Consider the following 21,013-nt stretch of genomic DNA (forward strand, 5'->3'; position numbering starts at 1 on the left):
CTGAAGCAGGGTCTGGAGCAGAGAGGAGCCTGCAGGGCTGTTGATGGATGGCTTCAGCCCAGGGGGTAGACAGAAGGAGTGGAGAAAGGGGTGGGTCCCCATTGATAGAAGCAGGGCTGGCAGGGCTGTCTGAATGTGAAGGTGCAGACCCAGAGCCAGTGCCCCAGAGTCCCTGGCCCTACTTTTGGAAACCCTTTGGAAACCCTTCTCCTGAAGCACTGTCTTCATGTGGAACCAGCAGTCAGCAACAGGGGTGACTGGCCATTCAGTGAGGACTTCATGGCCCTCATAAGGAGGGTTGTGGATTCCTGAAGTAGGGGATTGTCCCCTTTAGAGGACATTGGACATAGTCAGCATTTTAGGAAGACCCTGGGAAAAATCTTAGGGAGTGGCCAATGGGACCCAAAGGCTCTCCTGCCCACATTGGCCTGGACACTTCCCTCTGGCTCCAGGCTTCCAGGGTGACTCCCCCTCCTCATTCAGAGGAGCCTGGCCTACCCAGAGACCTCTCAATCAGGGTCATCTAACCTAACCTCTAGTCCATCTCTCCCAGGCTGGTTGTGGCTGGTAGCTCTGTCCTGGGCTGGCCCCTGACCTCTCCTACATGTTCTGCAGGACGATGGACCACCGGACTCCTTTCTGCAGCACATGCCTGTGCCCTGTGAGCCCCCATCTGCCACGGTCACATGGACACAGCCAGCGCTAAACCACGGGGCATCCCTCACACCACAGGCTAAATGCAGTCTCATATCCCTGCCCTTTCCTGCAGTGTGCCTCACAACCAGACACGTGCAGACACCACGTCACACCCCCACACACAGCTCGGCCACACACACAGCCAGCTGCTGCACATCACCCTCCAAACCATCCCACTCTGCCCAGGCCCGCCACTGCTGCCTTGCCTGCTCCCTGAGTCATGCAGATTTGGGGAAGGATCTGGCCCACAAGAGAGCCCACTCCCTCCTGTTGACACACACACACACACACACACACACACACACACGAGCAAATATACATGTCAGTCACTTGCCATCTGCCCCGTCCTCTGTCCTTCAGTCCCCTGGAGAAGACACAGCTCAGCTCCTTGCTCCGTGGTGGGGAACTCACAAAAGCTGGCTTTTGTTCCTATTCCTCCCTTTGGGGACAGGAACCTTTTGGACTTCTGCCCTGGCTCTGCCCCTGCCCCCCAGGTGCTAGAGCAGTCACCCTGCTGAGAGCCCCATCCTGCCTTGCCCTGTCAGGCCACAGGCACTTTCTGATAGACAAGCCCCACTGAGGGAGCTTTGGGGCAGGAGGGAGGCAAGGCCCGGAGGATCCAGAAAAGGCCCAGCTGTGCCTCTGAGACACTCTTGAATCTTTGGGCCTGCAGGGAAGTTCTGGGTGCTTTGGGTGTTGTTTTTTAAGGAAAAAAATGATAAAAATCTCAAAGTTGATTTTTCTTGTTACAGAAAATCTAATATAAAAGCATTATCCCTGTCCTTGCAGCCGTGTCTACGTCTGTGTGCTTCCAGCCATGGGCTGGGCTGGCGTCAGCGTAGGGTTGGCAGCCTACATGCAAATCTGCACTTTGGCCAGACCAGAAGGAATCAGGGCAAAGTTCAGGTCTCTGAACTTTCGGGGCTCTCAAAGGAGTCACACAGGCAGAGAGCCAGAGAGATGGGCTTAGAGGTAGGTGAAGAGGCCTGGGGAGGTGTGTGCAGACACAGCTGGGTGGGAATCAGCAGGTAGGCCCACACTGCCTGCTCTGCATTCTCAGGAGCTGAACTTCAAGCAAAGGACCTGTTGGGCTTCGGGCTACTCAGGGCTCACCTGGAGGGTTGCCTTTATACTGAGGGGCTGTTATTGATGGGGTCAGTCCCACAGAGGTGGGAAGGGAATAGGACGCAAGCCTAGGAATGGGAGTAAACCTGACTTGGGGGCCTGGTCTCTGCAGACCTTCCCAGGGAAGAGGTAATAGACATGCCTTCCCATGGGGACAGAGTTAGGCCCACAGTGGGAAGCTGCAGAGAGGTGACATTCAGCTATGAGCAAAGAAAACTTCTGACAGGCAGTGCTACCCACTCAGTGGATTTAGATGCCCAGGAAGTAGTGATCTCCCTGCTTCTAGAGGTGTGTACGTACATTTCTATCAAGCTTGCTAAAGAGCAGACTCCTGCCTTGCGGGTGGGGGTAGACTCCATTACTCAAAGGGTCTTAGAAATGTGATCCAGGGAAGGGGCAAATAACCCTGTCCACATGAAGGTAGGAGTGACCAACAGCTTGACATCTGACTTCTCCTAGGTGGCTAGGGTCTGATAGAGGATGGTGGCCCTAAACCTCTAGCCCTGCAGTGGGAAGAGTTCTAGGGTGGAGGCCCTTCCTCCTCCAGCTGTGACCCTGGGAGAAGAATAGAAGTAGTTCAGGAGTTGGGGTGGAAGCAGGAGCCCTCCCAACTCTCCAGGTGACCTTGGGCAATTTAATCCCCTTTCTGGATCTCAGTGTCTTTGTGAGCATCCCGGTATAAGACCTTCGTAGACCACAGAGCCGTATCTTCTCCCTGTCACACATCTACAACAGGTTATGTGGCCAGGGCCCTTTAGTGTGCCCTGCAGGTCTCCTGGAATCACCCTGTGACAAGAGAATGAGGAACTCTCTAGAAGTGTCCTCAAGCATGTCCCCTCTCTAAGGCAAAGCATTCACCAAAGGGAATAATAGGGACTGATCTCGTTGATCTCATTGCCCTGCCTTCAGTCAGGGTAGAGAGGTCTGTCTGCACTGTAGATCCCTGAACAAGGCCCAGCCACAGACAGGCCTATTGAGGTAGGCCCCCTGGGGAGGCTGATTTGCACCGTTTTCTGCATGTGACAGCTCAGACAGGCCTGTTTGCACTCTGGCCACCAGATAACACAGGCTACCTGCATTCTGATAACCTGTGTTAGGCCAACAAAGAAGTGCTGCTCAGAATGTGTTCTCTAAGCCATAGGACTTGAAAAACCAAATATCTTTATTTAGTTATCACTGAATTTACAAACACAGAAAGGGTATGAACTCTGACTCCACTTTCCCACATAGGCCTTTGTGGAGTTCTGACCCAAGGGAGCCACTGGCACCTCGGCCCAAGCACTTCCCTTCCCGAGGCCTGGCCTGGCCCACCCATCCCATGGGAGGCTGGCCTGGATGTGTCCACAAGGCCTTCCAACCCTGCTGAAGACATCTGTCTCCATATCAGATGAGCTTTTTGCGACATGTGGGCAGAGACAGGGCAGGCTGTGGCCCGTGGAAGGCGGTTGGGCCCGCCATTGAGGAGAGCCGATTAACTGAGGCCACATGCTCTAGGGTGGGGTAGGAGGCTGGCCTGGACCTGGACACAGCTGGGGCAGAAACCAGGACATTGTTATTTTGTCTTCATATATTGGAAGCGGGCCACCCTCTCCTTCAAGAGGTGGTGGCCAAGCCCCGAAAGACTTAAGTTAGCATCTTGGCGCTAATATTGCTTGTTTTAGATCTTGAGCAAGTGTTTTCAGCTCTCAAAGCCTCAAACCTGTCATCCAGAATGTGGGGACAATAACCCCTGCCTGGTGCTCTTTCAGGGCAGAAGTGGTCACAGCTAGGGCTTGGGCTTTGCAGGCCATTGCTCTCTGACTGGGGTTCCTGTAGGTACCTTCCCTTTTGAAGACCCCATTTTCCACCCATAGAGCCAATTCCAGCCCCTCAGCAAGGGGAAGAATGTGTGAGCATGTTCCCTGTGAGCTGTGAGTTAAGATCCTGCTCCTGGCTCCTGGCCCCAGGGGCCTTGCCTGGTCCCTGCAGCCCCTGCATGCTCAGACATTAGTCTCAAGCTCACTGATCTCAATGGTGCAATGGTCCAGACTGGTGATGGCTGGCTCCTCATCCTGCTCCACCTGTACAGGGACATGGTGGGGGCAGGCAGGACCCAAGGTCAGCTCGGAGGGCTCAGCCACACTCTTCACACAGCCATTCTGCTGGGTTGCCACAATCTCCTGGAGGCTCATGGGCTTGGTCTCGCAGGGTAGCAGTTTCTGGGGGAGGGAAAGAGGCCTGGTATCAGCAGGAGGGTCTGAGGGTGGGTGGAACAGTGCAAACACAGGGCTGAGGACCGTGATGGGGACTTTTCTACAGACATGAGTGGACCAAGCAGGTCACTGGACACCAGTTCCCAAGCTGCCTATAGCACACATGCGTTAAGGAGCCCTGAAGACCCTGCAGCCCCACACAAGCCCACAGGTGTCGGAGTCGTTGAGCAGGACAGCCCCATCCTGCCCTGGGGTGTGAGTCTCCCAGGGCAGGGGTTGTTATATTCTATTCCCACTGTCTGTCTTCTGTCTAGATCAGTGTTGGCCCTGGCAGGTGCTCAATAAATAAATGGTAGAGGAATTAGTCACCCTCTGTAACAGACAAGGAGACCAAAGCCCAGAGACAAGGGGAGACTGCTTGAAGGCTGCCCAGCTGGAAGGCCTGTTGCTCTGCCCGCCCCTCCCAGCTTCACCCTGCTAGTGGTCTCTGTTCTCACCTCGGTGCCTGTATCCCGAGCAAAGTCCTTCCGGCAGATGTGGGCCATGATCCCTGCAGCCAATGCATCACCCAGCACGTTAATCATGGTACGGAATCGGTCCCTGGGAAACCAAGGTGGGCGGTAAGTGGTGGGCGTCTTGAGGGGAGCTGGAGAAGGACCATGTTTAATTCATAGGCATAAGGCCACTGCAGCAGTGGCCCAGGCAGTGCCAGGAGGCAGGGCAGAGTGCCCAAGCCCGCTCCTTGTGGGTGTTGAAGTGAGTTGGTGCAGGGTGGCTCCTGGGCACGTGGCTGTGTGCTGCACAGGACCCGGTGCTTAGGTGGGCCCAACTTAGCTTAATGCTCTGCAGTCACTCTCTTGAAGTTCTTGATAATTTTTGAACAAGGGGCCTCCTGTTTTCATTTTTGAACTCTGCCCCCTCCTCCCAAATTATGCAGCCAGCCTGCAGGCGAGTAAGGCACTCCTACTGTGCTGAGCACGGCAGCTCCCTGGCTCTCTGCCCTGGGGAAGGGACTTGGCTCCCTGTCCTGCTGCCTGCTGCCCTTGCCAAGGGGTGGGACTGGGGTTGGGTGAACTCACAGAGCCCAGTCCACAGCGATGATGAGGTTGATGTCGTCGGTGGGCAGTCCCACAGAGGTAAGCACGATGACCATGGTGACAAGCCCAGCCTGGGGGATGCCAGCTGCCCCGATGCTGGCTGCAGTGGCTGTGATACTGCAGGGGGAGCGGCGAGAGGAAGAGGAGGAGCAGTAGGTGGAGATGGGGGGCTCATGTCTGGGCCCTAGTTCCAAGAAGGAGGCCAGAAGGCTGGGCCTCTGAGACAGCCACGTGGGGCCAAGGTTGCTAGGAATGCCACATTAGGTTGTTCTCATGTCCCTGCTCATGGTCCTATGACCCAGGGTCCAATCTGAGGCAAGTGTGGAAACCAGGGTGTGGCCCTGCACAGATTCTGTAGGTTCCAGAACTACCCACAGGTTCTGATCCTCCACCAGCATAGCTCTGCCCAGCTTTGCTGTGGCGTCTGGTCTCTAGGGTAAGGCCTGCCCCACCCAGTGCCTGCCCTTGGCTCCAGCTACACCAGTGCTCAGTCCTGTCCCTGGCCCACCTGCAGTGTCCGCCCCTCCTTCCTGTCTAGGCCCAGGCCCTCTTCCTTGCCACGCTCGGGCACCCTGAGTCCCAGAGACCAGCTCACTCCCAGAGCCAGTGCCGACTTGCTGTGTGGCTTGGTGTGAGTCCTTCACTCTTGCTGACCTCAGAGACCCCTCCAGGGTGTGGGTGTCAGGACGCACCTGATGGTGATGATCTGGCCAAAGTCCAGCTCGTAGTTGTTGACCTGGGCAATGAAGATGGCAGCCACGGCCTCGTAGAGCGCAGTGCCGTCCATGTTGATGGTGGCGCCTACAGGCAGCACAAAGCGGGCAATGCGCCGGTCGATGTGGTTGTTCTCCAGCAGGCACTTGAAGGTGATGGGCAGTGTGGCTGAGCTACGGGCAGAGGGGCCAGAGTCTGCCCACTGCCCTTCTCCAGGGGCAAAGACAGGCAGTTCATGAGAGGGGAGAACAGGTGCCCTGACAGGTGTGTGCAGGCACCCATGTGGGGCCTCCTTGGGACAAGAGGAGGAGCCACCACAACAGGGCACCCACTGCACCAAGGCACCCACCCTCCTCTTACTTGCTTCCTCCTGGGCCTGCGAGGAGGAGGGCTGGTGCAATGCCACACTGCTGGGCCTAGAGATTCTGAAGTGGCGAACCATACAGGCTCTGAGCCAGACTTTGGGCCCGGAGTCAGCCTCCTGCCAGGGCCCTGGCGAGTGCCTCAACCTGGGTGCCTTGGTTTCCTTCTCCCACCCAATACTCAGAGCTCAGAACTATTGGGAGGATCAAGTCACTTGGGGCTCAGAAGAGTGCTTGGCACTGAGTCTGTAGGAGGTGCTTCGTCCAGGGTTGGGGTTGTGTGTCTGCCAGGGAAAGAGGCCTGTGGGCTTCTTGCAGATTGAGGAGCTGAGGCCTGAGGAAGAGAAGACAGCAAGGGCTCCAGAGAAGAGTGAGGCCTTTGGGACAGGAAGATGGGCTTGGTCCTGTGCCTCCTCCATGGAGGGCATGGACACGTGCTGTGGGGAGCATGCCCTTTTTTACAGGGTAAGTGGCTCAGCAGTGGCTGTCACCTTCCAATTCCTTGCCCAGCAGCCTGGGTTGCACAGCTCTCTCTCCCTGGGGTCCCCCGCACTTGCCAGCCCCTGAGTGGATTATCTCACTCTCCACACCAGCCCTGGGAGGGAGAGGCTCAAATGATCTCACAGGTGACTGAATGAGACCCAGCCTAGGATCAGGCTCCCGGCATCCCGAGTGCCCTTTCCCTCAACCACCCCACCCTGGGCAAGCTCTTGCCTCTGAGAAGTATGAGGACGCTGAGGCCCAGAGAGGTCAAGGGGCAGCCCACCACCAGCCAGTGTGAGAGGGGACCGTGATTTGAATCCTCCTGCCTAGCCTCACTGCCAAGGTTGAAGCAGGACATCCAGCCAGGACATCCCAGCAACAGTGGACAGGCAGAGCCCATAGGACAGTGTGGGGCCTGACTCCGGCAGAAGTACCCGGGGACTGGTAAGCCACTGGTGATTTTCTTCAGACTTTACAGCTCTTTCTCCCCTGAGATGTGGAAGCAACCCCCATTTGCATCGAGAGAGTGTTAGAGACCGTGGGCAGGGGAAGGCCACAAGAGTGATTCGGTGGCGCCTCAACCATGAAATCTCTATACTGGGTCTTGATACCGCAGCACCATTGCCATCCCTAGGTTGTGAAGTGGGCCATACTAGCACTTTCTATGATTCTGTAGCTGTAGACAAATGATGGCTGGACAGATGGACGGAGATGTATTCCATCCACCCCACCCTGCCCTGCTCATTCCGTGTGGCTACCTGGAGGAGGTGGCTAGTGCGATGAGCAGGGCCTGGAGGACACCACGGATGAAGACGATGGGGTTCTTCTTGGTGATGAGGAAGTAGAGCAGGGGCAGGATGAAGAGGCCGTGGACCACGAGCCCGCATACCACAGTGATGGCGTAGAAACCCAGCTTCTTCCTAACAGCCTTGGGGTCATCCATCTCCAGGATCTTGCCAGCGATGAGGAACACAATGCCAAAGGGGAAGTACCTGGGGGTGGGCAGCCCTGGGTTCAGGCAGGCAGGCCCATCCCGGCCAGGCACCATGTCACTGTGTGACCTGATCTGTGAGCCTGCCAGGGCTCACAGGTGACTGAATGAGACCCAGCCTAGGATCAGGCTCCCGGCATCCCTAGTGCCCTTTCCCTCAACCACCCCACCCTGGGCAAGCTCTTGCCTCTGAGAAGTATCCCTGCCCTCAGGAAGCCCCCATTTCAGCCCCAGCAATGGTACAGCTCCTTGGGGGACGGTGGGCAGGCCTCTGCATTTCCCCTCTCACTATAGGATTCCTAATATCTGAATTCTGAACCAAGGATTGGCAGCTGGTTCTCACTTCCAGTGTGTTCTCTCTCAAAAAGCAGAGCTAAGGAGGCTCCAGGGTGAGGGAAACTGAGGTGAGCAGCAGAGCCAGGCTAGCTCTCCTCCATGCCATGCCAGAAGTAGCACGCCCAGGGCTGGAACCAGGCCTGGTCAGAGCTGGGGGTCCAGGCCTAGTTGATTAGCTCTGGAGGCTGAGCCTCCCGTGTAGCCTCTGCTGTGCTCTAAGAGACCACAGGATGGGATGGACTGTGGTGACCCTCCATCTGCCCAGGACTGGAGAGGGTTAGGGGGCAGGTTGAAGAGGACCCTCCCTGGAGGAAGCTTACCACACAGCCAAAGCCACGATCTTCATGACAGACTCATTGAGGCACTGGCAAAAGCTGACCAGTGGGGCCCCGCTGTCACCCATGCGGCCCAGCATGATGCCTGTGGGGACACACAGCATATCACAAGTGTGCCAGCCAGGGCACAGGCATGTCAGTGGCGCACGCATGTACACACACACACACACATGTCCCAGCCCTGGCTGCCTCCCCAGCAGTCTTTGACCAGCCAGCACTGCCCCCAACTCCCATCTCCCTTTGGCCTCCACCACTGGACCTGACAGCCCTCCCCCCCCCCGGTCTCACTCCTCTCTAACCTGTCTCCACATGGCAGATGGCATCCCCTCAAGATAAAAATGCTTCTGCCAAACACCCTTGACATCCCTGTCCCCGCACTTAGACCATAACCAAGTTCCCACAACTTCCACTCCATATCTGACCCTGCTGTGCCACCCTCCTCTGCCCGCCCTGCTCTTCCCTTCCTCACTGTCCCCCGCCTTGCTGGCCTTCCTCAGGCTTCTAGAATACATGAAGGTCTGCTCTGCCTCAGGGCCTTTGATCATCCCTTTCCAAGGCCTGAGTACTTCCTATAGCCTAGAAGCCCCTCCCCACTCCCCTGGGCCAACTCCCAAATTATTCCCCTCTCTTGCTGTGTTCTTTATGTTGCTTATTACAACTGATAACTTTTTCCCCATTTGTCTGCTTTTTCTCCTTGTCCCTTCTGGTCGGTTAGCTCCATGGGGGTGAGAACTGGCTTCTCAGCTGGCTCACAGGAGACACCTGACAAAAACTACTGAATGACTGATGCTGAAGCCATCCCTGAAGCCCCAGTGCCCCTGGGGTATTCTGGGTTTCCCTTCAGTGCTCGAAACATACTTGGAAATCACACAGGTGCAGACTGTACCATGGGGTCAGATCCATGACACTGGGCACCACCATGCCCGTCTTGAAAAGGTGGCTGATGGCTGCTCTCCTGGCAAGACCAAGATGGGTCACAGAGCACACTCCCAGGCTGCCCTGGGGAAGCTCATGTCACATGCTCAGAGCTCAGTGACTGGCTCAGCCAGTGGGGGACAGGGTGGCATTCCCCTCCTGGCCTGTGGGACTCTTTCCCTATAGTCCACAGAGCAGCTGCCCTGTGGTGATGGGGTGAAAAGGGGGCCCTGTCTGGTTGGACAGGAGAGGCTAGAATTGGAGGTGACACAGGGCCTAGCCCTGCCCAGCTGGCCTGTCACAGCGTGGCTGATGTGGACCCAGGTTCCTTCTGCCAGCTCCATCCCTCCCTAGGCTACTCTTGCCCCTCCCAGCCTCCACCTGGATTTCTCTGGGGGAATCCAAGGACTCTGGCTGGATGGGAGCTAGTGTGCAGGGATCTGGGGGTGTGGCGGTGGGGCGCCCCTGCAGGCAAGGCCAAGGAGACCTCAGCACTAGCTACATCCCAGCACTAGGGAGGGTCAGAGAAAGAAGGCTCAATTGAGGAGTCAAAGAAAACCTGTTCAGAGCACAATATTAGCACTGACAAACACAGGCACCAGCAGATGTGGGCATAGACAGAGGTGGGCACACACTAACGCTGGTTCACACTGACTTGATACACACACACAAACGTTGATATGTGGATAGTTACACCTGTTCGGTAATTACCAGGTGACTGGAGTCCCAAGGGGTTTTTTTTGGCTTTGCTAATAGATTCCTTCTTCCATGTCCCCTTCCCTAAGAGAGACTCCAGGAGGGGAAAGGAAGAATGTCCAGGACTGAGGACTGAGTGCCAGGGATGCTGAAGGGTCCTTCCAGCACCAGCCTGCCCCACGCTCACCAGCCTGTCCTGGCCCCTTCACATGCCAGACGTTTTGGCCCAGATGATCAGAGCCTTGTCTGTCATCGTCCATTCGTTTGGCCATCTGTCACTCATCTCTCCAACAGGTTGACTGAGCCCAAAGACCAGGTCATAGGGAGCTCTGCAGCTGGCTTGGCTTCTTTCTAAGTGTAGAGCATGTCCAGCTTTGTGACCCTCTGAGGAGGTCACACCAAGAAGGGACAAGAGAGGAGGGTGTGGGGGATTCTTTAGGCAGCATTTGCAGGAACCAGGTGGCCCTTGGATCAGGGTGGTGGTGGTGGGAAAGGGAAAATTATGAATAGAGGGAGAATCCAGAGGCAGACCTGACAGGATTTGACCATGGGGCTAAGGCAGAAGTGGGGGAGAAAGTGAGCCCAGATGTCTTGCATGAGCAGCCAGGAGGATAAGGAGGCTGGTTACTTGAGAAGAAACCCTGGTGGAGCCATGGGGAGCAGGAGATGGCTGCCCCAGGCCCCACAGTGCAGGTCAGTGCTGAAGGATTGGGAGTTGTCCTAAGAAGGAAAAGGGTATTGTGGGGGCACCACAGGCAGAGGCACAGCCATAGGTTTTTGTGGAGACTGAAGCTATACAGCTTAGGGGCTCTCTTAAGTACAAGAAATTTAAAAATAAAAAGGTCTAGGCCTCGGAAGGCTCCTATACAAATGAGGGGTCCTGAGCCTTGAACTTTATGGCTTCATGGTGATTAGGGGGTCTTTGGGGACCCAGAGAAGAGTAGCTGGGGAAGGGTGTGGTCAGGGAGGACACTATGGAGCCTAAGAAATGGCACAGACAAGAAATGGCTCTGAAGAGAGAAGTGGCCAGTGAGAAGCCCTGGGGGTGGGGGTGGGGTGATAGACCTTAAGTAAACAGTGGCACCCCTCCCCATCCTTTCCAAGCCTTGTGAAAAGTCGAGGGACAGGCTTCTGGCAGGGACTGGGGACACAAAAGAAGAGGGAGAGCCAGTGTCCCTGGAAGAAAATCAGACCTCAGGGATAGGGATTCTGAGCGAGGACCCTCTGGCTCGCTGTGGGGGTGGGGAGGTGGATACCCTCAGTGAAGGAATGGGGGCTCGAGCCACTCTGTTGCCTAGGAAAAGGAGGAAGGGCCTGGAGGGCTAGAGGGTTCCAGGTTACTTAGAGAGCTGGATGGCAGGATGCCGGGAGGGGACGGCTGCTGGGCACTGTGGGGGTGGGCAGGTAGCACATACCCATGGTGGCAGAGAAGATGACGATGCCCAGCACATTCATGCCATCGCTGGTGCCTGGCTCTGACTTGTAAACCACCTCAGGTGCCGGGGTCAGGTCCAGGGCGAAGTTCTGCACACGAGAGCCATTCTCTTCCTGGACTCCATAGATGAGGATTCTCCGAGGAGAGGCTTCCTCTGAGGCCACCTTGGGGGACTTGATAACTGGAGTGGTCTTGGTGCGGTACTGGTGGGTGACATTCCAGCCAGGAAGAAGTCAGGACCCAGTGTTATGATATCAACAACAAGAAGAATGTCTCAAAAGCACATTTGCATCTCCTTATATCCTATCCAATCGACAGTAGCCTTGTGAGGTAGGCAGGGCGGGGGTTATTATTAATACTTTATCCAAAAGAAACTGAGATTCCTTCATTCATTCACTACCTGGAGTGTCTTCCTCCAGCTTTCCCGCCTCTTCTGATATGCATCAGAACCCCACCTGGTTCCCTATCTAACCCTCTGTCCATCTACTGAGATACGTCTCCCCACAGTAGCCATCCACCTACCCACCAGCCAGCCTGCTTCCCATCTGGTGGGAGTGGGGGCTTCCCTCCGAGACAGCTCCACTCTCCTTCAGCCTGCCTCTGGTCCTCCTCTGTCCCTAGAGCATTCCTGGATCTCTCCCCCTTAGGTCTCAGGGGCTGGGAACCCAAACAGGGAAGCCCTCACCCTCCTGAACATCACAGTATCAATAAGATGGGGTAAAAAGAACCAGGCAGGAAATATATGGGACCTAGGTCTCTGAGCTTCCTTTTTCCTCATTTGTAAAATGGAATCATAACAGCATCTATCTTGCTGGTAAACAAAACTGTACACACATATATAGTGTCAACAGCAGTTCTGGGCACATGGCAAGGCCAATGTACACTTTACTGTTTCCCTCAGCAGCAGTGAAAACAGCACCCAAGGCTGAACACTCTGTGCTGGGTGCTGAGATACAAAAATGAACCAAATACGAGTTCTGCCCTGAGAGTTTGGGAGAGGGAGTGACTAGTATGACTAGCTCTGCCTGGAGGAGTCAGACTGCCTTACAGAGAAGGGACTTTTTGGTTTAAGTCTTGAAGGATGAGTAGGGGTTTGTTAAAAGAAAAAGATTACTCCAAGAAGGCATAAGGTAGAGTGATATTCTCTTTCTCTGTTACCTTTAATAATTTCCTACCATAGTTGGCAGCGAGACCCTGCATAACCTGGCTAATTCTGAAGGCAAAGACCCAAGATATTAGTGGCTTATGCAAGCTCCTCATTTGGAGCTCCCTTCCTAACCCTCAGCCATCTCCTTTGTGTCCCCAGCCCAACACAGGGCCCAGCCCCAGGAAGGGGCTCAGGACACACCTGCTGGGTTGAGTCAACCAAACAGCTGACATGAGGAAGGAGAGGAGAGCTGTTAAAAGTGCAGACAAAGATAGAGGTGCAAAGAAGTTTACCACAATTTCTAAAAGAGGCAAAACTTTGAAAGCAACCTAAAAGAACACTGAAAGGGGCATGGGTCAGTAAATGACAGTCCAGCCTTCCCATGGCTCCTATATTACCACTCAGTGTTGTGCTTTTAAGGATCAGTTAGTAGCCAGGGAAAATACTCATGTATGATGAAAGAGGGTGGGGGGAACAGGATATAAACCGTGCATGTACTACAATCCTTATTTAATTAAAAAATATAGATAGATAGATAGATAGATAGATAGATAGACATAGATATAGATATAGATATATACACATACGTACATGGACTAGAAACATACTGTCTGCTACCTCTCCTTCTGGTACTGCCAGGACACCTTTCTAGATGAGTCAACCATCTAGAATTTTTTTTTTTACTTTATTTAATATTTTCCTAATTTTCTATAGTGAATATTATAACTATTCTTATTAGGGAGTAAAAGGATTATTTAAGGAAAAAAAAGGAAGAAGTGGGCTGGGGTTGTGGCTCAGAGGGAGAGCGCTCGCCTAGCATGTGTGAGGCACTGGGTTTGATCCTCAGCACCACATAAATAAAATAAAGACATTGTGTCCACCTATAATTAAAAAATAAATATTAAAAAGAAGAAGAAGAAGAAGAGGAGGAGGAGGAGGAGGAGGAGGGGAAGAAAAGAGACTTAGCAGAGCTGGCGTGTGGCTCAGTGGTGGAGCACTTGCCTCACACATGTGAGGCCCTGGGTTCCATCCTCAGCACCACATAAAAATAAATAAACAAAATAAAGATGTTGTGTCCATGTATAATTAAAATATACATATTAAAAAACAAAAGACTTAGCAGCCAGCTGAACCTGAGTCTGTCCAGCAGCTTTTCACCTACTGGTGGCCTAACCTTGGGCAAAATCATCAAATCCTTCTGAGTTTCAGTCTCCTCAGCCAGAAAATGGGGCTGATCTGACCTCAGTGTGGGTTCCTGTGAGGAAGGTGAGGTGGTGTGTGAGCCTCTGTGTGCACCGAGGGTCTCACAGGCACTCAGCCAGGCTCCCCTCCACCCAGTAATTGTTCTTCATGGGGTACGGACATGGAGGGTCTGAGGACCTAGGTCCCCCCCACCTCTCTTCTGGCATCCTGCCTCCTCAGGAGCCTGGGAGGCTGGCAGGGCCTCCCCCTCCATCACCCAAGGACCCACTTGCTCACCTGTTTGAATGTGGCTTCCACCAGGTTGGCTGGGAACATGTTCCTGGGAAGAGAGTCAGCGAATGAAGAATTGCAGAGCCCAGGTCTGGAGAGCCCTTGGGGTCAGGACCTTGGGGTCATCTCAGACCTCCCTTGGCAGCCCAGGCCCTCCACGAGCCAGCCCCTCTCCCTGCAGTCTCCTCTCCCCACACGGCTGGCCCTGCCCCCGTCACCCACAGCAACCTGACCAGACTTTGCACTTTTCCAGCCCCAGGCCTTGCTCACGCCGTTCCCTCTGCCTGGAATGGCCTCCTGCTTCTCTGCCTGACCAGCTCCTGCTCCCATCAATCACAGTCAAGCGCCACTTCCTCTGCCCAGCCCTGTCTGACTCTCTACCTCTGTCTGCCTCTCTTTGAAGGCAAGTCTCGGTTGTTCACATTCTATCTGTGGGTCCTGACACAGGACCTGGCTCAACCATGGGATAATCACATCATCCCGTGGGATAGGGATTGGTCCCAGGACTGCCCCACATGTGTCAAAATCCGAGGTTGTTCAAGTTCCTTGTATAAAATGATGTAGTATTATAACCTACACAATCCTCCTGTATAAAGCATCTCTAGGTTACTTATAATAGTTAATATGATTTAAATGTGGTGTAAATAGTTGTTGTATTGTCTGGGGAATGATGACAAGGGGGAGAAATGACACAAGTGCAGTTTTCCTCCAAATAGTTTTGACCTTCAATTGGTTGAGTCTGTGGATATGGAACCCATCGATACAGAGAGTTGACTGTGTTTTCATTAATGTTTTATTATAAAGCTTAAAATGAAGCCGGTCTTGTCCTGCCAGCTTTAAAGAAGTAACTGTCAAAACAGTGTGACACAGACAGCCATCAGTGGAAGGAAAAAGGTGGCAGAACCTCAGTCCAGAAATAGAACCCAGGACCTTTCACATTTCACATCACAAATCAGTGAGGAATGGGAGGGCTCATCATGGATTGCTGCTGGCTAACTATTTGGGAAAATAAACGTTAGATCCTTGTTTAACACCTTTTACCAAAATAAATTACAGATGGTTTTAAAACATACATAATTGGAAAAAAGAAAGAAAGAAAGAAACCAAAAACCAGGTATTGGTGGTGCACAACTATAATCCCACTTATTTGGGAGGGTGAGGCAGGAGGATCTCAAGTTTGAGGATGGCCTGGGCAACTTAGCAAGACTTTATCTTAAATAAAAAATAAAAAGGACTAGGGATGTAGCTCAACACTGCTGTGTTCAATCCCCAGTATTAATGAATAAATAGTTAGAAGAAACAAAAGTTAATATTTTATCATGTCTCAGATTATGAAAGGACTCTCTAAAAACAAATGAAGCAATTGAGGAAAAAAATTTACTACACTAAAAATAAGAAATTCCTAAGTGTACTCTGGTATCCTGGATTACATCCTGGAACAGAAAAAACAAATGACATTAATGGAAGCTGATGAAATCCAAATGAGATCTGTAACTTAGTTAATGGTGTTGCACTCATTTAATTCCTTAGTTTTGATTAAAGGACCTTTCTTTCTTTTTTTTTTTTTAAAGGACCATTTTTATATAAGATGCTAACTAACATCCAGGGTGTTGTAGGGGATCTTTTCTTTGCAATTTTTTTTTTTTTTTTTTTACAAAATGAAAAGCTAAAAAAAAAAAAAAAAAAAAAAAAAAAGTAGGTCTATAAGAAGGATTACAATACAAATGAGATTATAAGGCAAATAACCAACTAGGGAGACTAGATGACCAAGCGTTATTTAAAAGGTTCACAAATCTTGCCCTTATTCCCGTGCTCCCAGCCAGTCTCCTCTCACCAGAGTACCAGCTCCCTGGAGGGCAGAGACCTCTGTTTTGATTCCGGTGGTGTCCCCAGGATCTGGAAGAGGGCCTGGCACACATCAGGGACTCAGCAACTATTTGCTGCATAGACAAACAAACAAAAGGACCCTCAAAACAGTAATGCCTCCACAGGCAAATGATTGGAAGATAGGCCCAGGCAATTTACTTTCCAAAAGAGATGCACTTGGGCAAAAATGCTTTTAAAAAATGTTTGGCTTTATCAATGCATGAAAGACATTTCCATCTATGAAAGTGACCATGTGTTTTTTAAATGAAGTCCACATGCTGGGGAGATGGGCACCCTCAGGTGGATCTGGGAGTGACATTTTCTTTCCAAAGCAGTTTAGCAATTCATGTCCAGGGTTTAAATCCTTGTCTTTATAGGAATTCCCCTTCTAGGAATCAATTTGAAATCAGAGATGCTAAAAAGACTCTTGTTCCAGCTTGTACTTGCTGGAACAGTCCATGTGCAACACACTCATGCTGCTCTCCTCCTAGATCACCCTCCCACTCACTTTTGTTCTTGGCAAATCTCTTCTCTCTCAAGACTCAGTTCACACATGCATGGAGTTAGACACGTGGACGTGAGTGTGCACACTTTCTCAATCCTACTCCCAAGCAGCCATTGCTGGAGACAGTCACTGTCATGTTTTCACTGCTGCCAAGACTCTGGTTCAGTGTACATATATGGCTGGAGGAAGAGGGTCAGAAGGAGCTAGCAAAGCAGAAGGCTGGTCATGGGTATGTTGTGACCCAACCATCATTTACCCATTCCCCAGGAGTTTCAGCTTTGTCACAAGGGAGAAAAGAAGCAAAGGTCAGGAACTGGGATCTCAGAGGTTTGAAGAATTTTTTTTTCCCATGAGAGTTAAGCAGATCTCTGCCACCAGTATGGGAGCAGCCTGCAAAATCTTTCTGACATCAAGCAGACCAGAAGCACAGTGCCTGCATTAGTGCTGGGAGCATGCATGTACAACCTGCTGGGGTACATGGTCCACCTGCCCTGGGCATCTGTGACCAGGTGCACTGATTGTTAAATAGTTTGAAAATCTCTCCCAGGTTTAGCTCCAGGAGATTCAAGTGACTTAATCAGAGGTTGTTTTCTAATGAAATTTGAAGGTAAGTCTGCTTTAGCTTGAGCAGAAACTAAAGAACATGTGAAAGATCAGGAAAAAACAAATGGAATTTGTACCTGTTATGTACATTCCTTTGAACCTTCCTTTAACGTCAGCACAATGTCGAATGAGACATGCTGATGATGAAAGCCAAGTGCTAAGCATGGCAGTGCACACAGATGACCAAGTATGAGATCCTGATGCGTGAGAGTTGCCCGCCTCTGGACCACTCATTTAGGAGAAAATGCAAGGCTTTATCCCCCACTAGGAATCAATCACCTAACCTCTGCTGTTGCAGGTTTCTCTTAACTAGCAGCCTGGAGCAGTTCCTGACTGACATGTTTGCTCATACTAACATCAGGGAACTGCAGATTTAATCAAGAATTTTGCTTTGGATTATTATTTGGGGAAAATGTACAACATTTTCTTTTGGCTTTGAATATCCATGGGAGTCGGTCCTGCATGTCCGGTGAGGCCTGTGCTCCTGGTGGCAGCTACAATGTGCCTGGAGATAATTGCCATGCTTACAAATACCCACACACTCCCTGTGCATTTCTGTGGGCAGGGCCAAGGTCCATCTCCAGACTTCCCCCTCATTTATTATTTGAGTTCTCACTGTGACAGTTTCAAACTAGCCCCCAGTCACTTGTCTCCAATCCAGGCCCCAAAGGTGGAGATTATTTCTTTTCAAACACAGCTTCTGAGAATTTTGTTCAGTCCCTGAGATGGTAACTAGGAGCTATAAAGCCAAGTCATTACTCAACCTCTGTGGTGTTTTAATAAGATTGGGGAAAAAAAGAAAAAGAAAAAAAAATAAGAAAAAGAAAGAATAAGGGGCCAACTCTGATTAGTGTTCCGCGTGGGTTTTTTCTGTGAAGCTGCACAGGGATCAGACGTCAGTTTTCTGGAGCCCCCACTTGGAGCCTTGGGAAATGAATTCATGTCTTGGCAGGTCATCCAGGGACACAGCCTGTTGCATTCCTCTGGAATCATCTTGACACATGGACATAAATCTTTGCACCCCTGGAGGTGAGCTGTGTGGCTTCTTTTCCCCTGTGTAGTCAGCCCCTGTATCTTTCTGGCTTTTCATTTGTCATATCTGCTACCACGTCCCAGTTCCCTGTCCTAGTCATACATTTTCTTGTTCAGTCAAAAACATTTGCAGGCACCTGCTCTGGGCCAGAGCAAAGGGAAGGAGATCCCAGGTACCTTCATTGCCAGTGTCCCCATTGTCCTCACATCCTCTCAGAGGATGACAGTGGCATCCCTCATACCCTTCTTATCTATAGATGAGGGACAGTCCTATTGCAGAGCCTTGTATTTACCACCCCACACCCAGTTTCTATTACGATGCCTTTGTCCAGAACTGGTTCTTAGTAAAGGTGAGCTGCTTTGGGTGTAAGTGACCACATCTGCTCCCTGGGCATCTCTATACCAAATTTTGTCCACTCCATCCTTCTCCAGCTCATTCTTCCCAACCTCACCAGCTTCTCCTCCCTCCCTTTTTTATTTATTTATTTTGCTGTGCTGGGGATCAAACCCAGGGTGTCAAGAATGCTAGGCTACCCTCCAGCCCCAGCTTCCCTTTCTAAGGCCAAACAGCCAACCCCACCCTGGGGACATGCAAGGTCCAGGAGGTTGAGCTGTCCTGTTGCTCTAGAATCTGCTTCCAGAAGCTTCAGCTCATTCTCTGCAGCTTGTTCACTGGCTCGTGGGCTTTGGTGTGTAGAACCACAGAATCGGAGGCATCTTGAGAATCACTGGGAACTGAACTGTGGAGAGAGGGCCTGGCCTGGTCAGGGTCACACAGTGGCTTATTGCTGGCAATGCTGAGATGAGACCGCAGGTCTCTCAGGTTCTGGTACTCCACCACAGAAAGCATGTGACACCTCCCCACAGCCCCACTCTCTGACCAAGAAATAGTGACGGTGATGCCCAACCACCCAGGTTTGCAAAAGCCTCAAAGCAGAAGGATCAGTTTTCACCATGTGAGAAGCAGCTCTGGAACATTTGACTTTGACACGTGTGTCTGATCCAAAGCTCTGCAGCCCCTGATCAGGGTAGGCTGTGCAAGGGGGGAGAGGTCTGCTCCAGCACCCACCACTTCTTCTATCACGTGGAAAAGCTGTTTGGAATCACAGAATCCAAGAAACGATGAGTCATAGGCACCAGATCCTAGAAATAATGGATCTTAGAAATGAGGCTTCTCCAAAGTCTTCCTGCCTTGGCTGCCAGGACACTCGATCTCCTCCTGTCCCCACTTGTGTTCCATTTGCTCCCACAGCCTCCAGCATGGCTGTGCACCAAGGCTGGTCCTGAGCCTCTGTGGCCGGCACACAGGGTGTTTCTCCTGGGTGATTCCAGCTCCTCCCAGGGCTTCAGACCCCAACTCCACTGAAGACTCTGTGTCCCATGTATGCATTCAGCAGACACCTAGTACCTGCTCTATGCTGTTCCAGGCTCCAGGAAAGAGCAGGGAACAGATTTGTAGAGATCTGGCTACAAGGGGCATATAACTGTTTATTCCAATGGGGGCCACAGAAGAAGAAATAAAGAAGTTCATGGATGTGATAGTGTCTGTAGTCATGAAGGCTGTGATGAAAAGCAAAGAGAAGAGAGGGAGAGAGAGAATGGGGTGGGGAAGGGACCATGAGGAACTTCTGAAGGTGATACTGAGCAGAGACATCGACTGAGTGAGGGAAGGGGCCATGTGCTCCCCCATCAAGGCCATTCAGAGAGGCACCAATGTCACCAAGACAGGAGCACACTTGACATGGAGGAACAGCAGAGGCCAGCGTGGCCAGGGTCAGGGGAAGGAAGGGAGAATTGCCTCTCCCACTCTGAGTTTGGGCTTTTGTGATTTTCTCTGGCCAAGAGGATGCTCATAGACTTGCCAAAAGCAGAGGCTTGAAAACACACTCACAAGCTTCTATTTCCTCTCTTTCTCCTCTACCTTCAGCATAAAAGGATGCCCAGACAAGCTCTCTCCTGGAATCCTGTTGCCACCCTGAATAAAGCTGGACTGGCCTGCCAGAGTAAAGACCACACGCAGCCCTGCTGAGCCATATCAGCCAATTCCACAGTGGGGCCATTGGCCTCCTGCAGGCCATGACTGAGCTCAGCCAAATCAGCATAGACTCCTGGTGGTCATTTCAAACACAAAAATCTTAGGTAGTTTGTTACACAGCAATAACTGACTGACACAGAGGGTGAGAGTTTTTTTTAAAGAGGGGGAGAGAAGCTGTGCTAGGCATATATCCCCATGGGGGATGAGAGGAATGCTTCTCCCTAAACTGAAGCCAGGAGAACTATTCAGAGATCTTGGCTCACGTTCCCCAGGGTTTGAGGAATGTAGGGGCTGGTGCCTGACTCATGTCCAAAGGCCCTGGGAAAGATCTGCACTTCTAACAAGAATATGTATTCTTTCCCATGGGCCAGTCACAGAAGGGACTCTGCCCAAGAACATCACCTAGAGGGGTGAGTTGACCACAGCAGAGGGATTAAGCAGAGATCAGGCCTGAGGAGGGTGCTTGAAGCAGACAGATGGAAGAGATATAAAGATGTAGATCCAATGAACCCACAAAAATATCCCTGAAGAATCTCAACCAGGGAGCCCCACTGCAGCTTACTCATCCTGGTAAGGGAGGATCTTGCAGTGCCCCCAGCCTCCCCTCTCTCCTTGCTGCTCCAACCCCAGTGCTGGCAGCAGAGGAGCAGACAGAAGAAGAGAAACACCGACAATCCTCTTCCCACTGCAGCTTCCTGAGCTTGATCAGATCCTCAAGGCTAGGACAGGATTAGTTTTAAATTGAATGAGTCTGGAGTTTTAATATTAGACAGGCCGAGACTCCTTATATCCTAAATTGGCTGGAAAATTAGAGGGACAAGGAGGACTCCATAGGGCAAGTTTAACAGGGTAGCAGGTCGAGTCCACCAGGCCATTCCCAGGTGTGTGTGCTTCTGCAGGCACCGTCTAGTCCCTCGCCCACACTCACATGGTCCTGGGAAAGACACTCACCATCAGGGCCACCTACTGCCTCTA

General features: G+C 51.8%; 2 protein-coding genes across 7 annotated transcripts in view; one reads left to right on the forward strand and one right to left on the reverse strand.

The window, feature by feature from the left end:
- Podn (podocan) overlaps positions 1-19,978 on the forward strand; it is a 39,790-nt gene extending 19,812 nt beyond the window's left edge. For 2 of the 5 annotated variants that reach the window (XM_027945038.2, XM_071617843.1), the window contains one exon: positions 554-1,484. The gene's annotated coding sequence lies outside the window, so the exon portion shown is untranslated. Of the gene's footprint in view, positions 1-539; positions 1,485-17,923; positions 18,001-19,930 lie in introns of those variants that run through there. The other 3 variants (XR_011708837.1, XM_071617841.1, XM_071617842.1) reach the window with 3 other exon arrangements.
- Slc1a7 (solute carrier family 1 member 7) overlaps positions 3,752-21,013 on the reverse strand; it is a 43,052-nt gene continuing 25,790 nt past the window's right edge. Inside the window, exons 4-11 of one of the 2 annotated variants that reach the window (XM_027945039.3) lie at positions 14,004-14,046; positions 11,358-11,580; positions 8,317-8,416; positions 7,428-7,661; positions 5,803-5,997; positions 5,093-5,227; positions 4,511-4,613; positions 3,752-4,019 (exon numbers count right to left, since the gene is read on the reverse strand). In XM_027945039.3, the coding sequence (XP_027800840.2) occupies positions 3,801-4,019; positions 4,511-4,613; positions 5,093-5,227; positions 5,803-5,997; positions 7,428-7,661; positions 8,317-8,416; positions 11,358-11,580; positions 14,004-14,046 (1,252 nt within the window). In that variant the 3' untranslated portion in view covers positions 3,752-3,800. Of the gene's footprint in view, positions 4,039-4,510; positions 4,614-5,092; positions 5,228-5,802; positions 5,998-7,427; positions 7,662-8,316; positions 8,417-11,357; positions 11,581-14,003; positions 14,047-21,013 lie in introns of both variants that reach the window. The other variant, XM_027945040.3, reaches the window with a different exon arrangement.

This window comes from Marmota flaviventris, chromosome 10 (assembly GCF_047511675.1).
Source record: "Marmota flaviventris isolate mMarFla1 chromosome 10, mMarFla1.hap1, whole genome shotgun sequence".
Taxonomy (NCBI): Eukaryota; Metazoa; Chordata; class Mammalia; order Rodentia; family Sciuridae; genus Marmota; species Marmota flaviventris.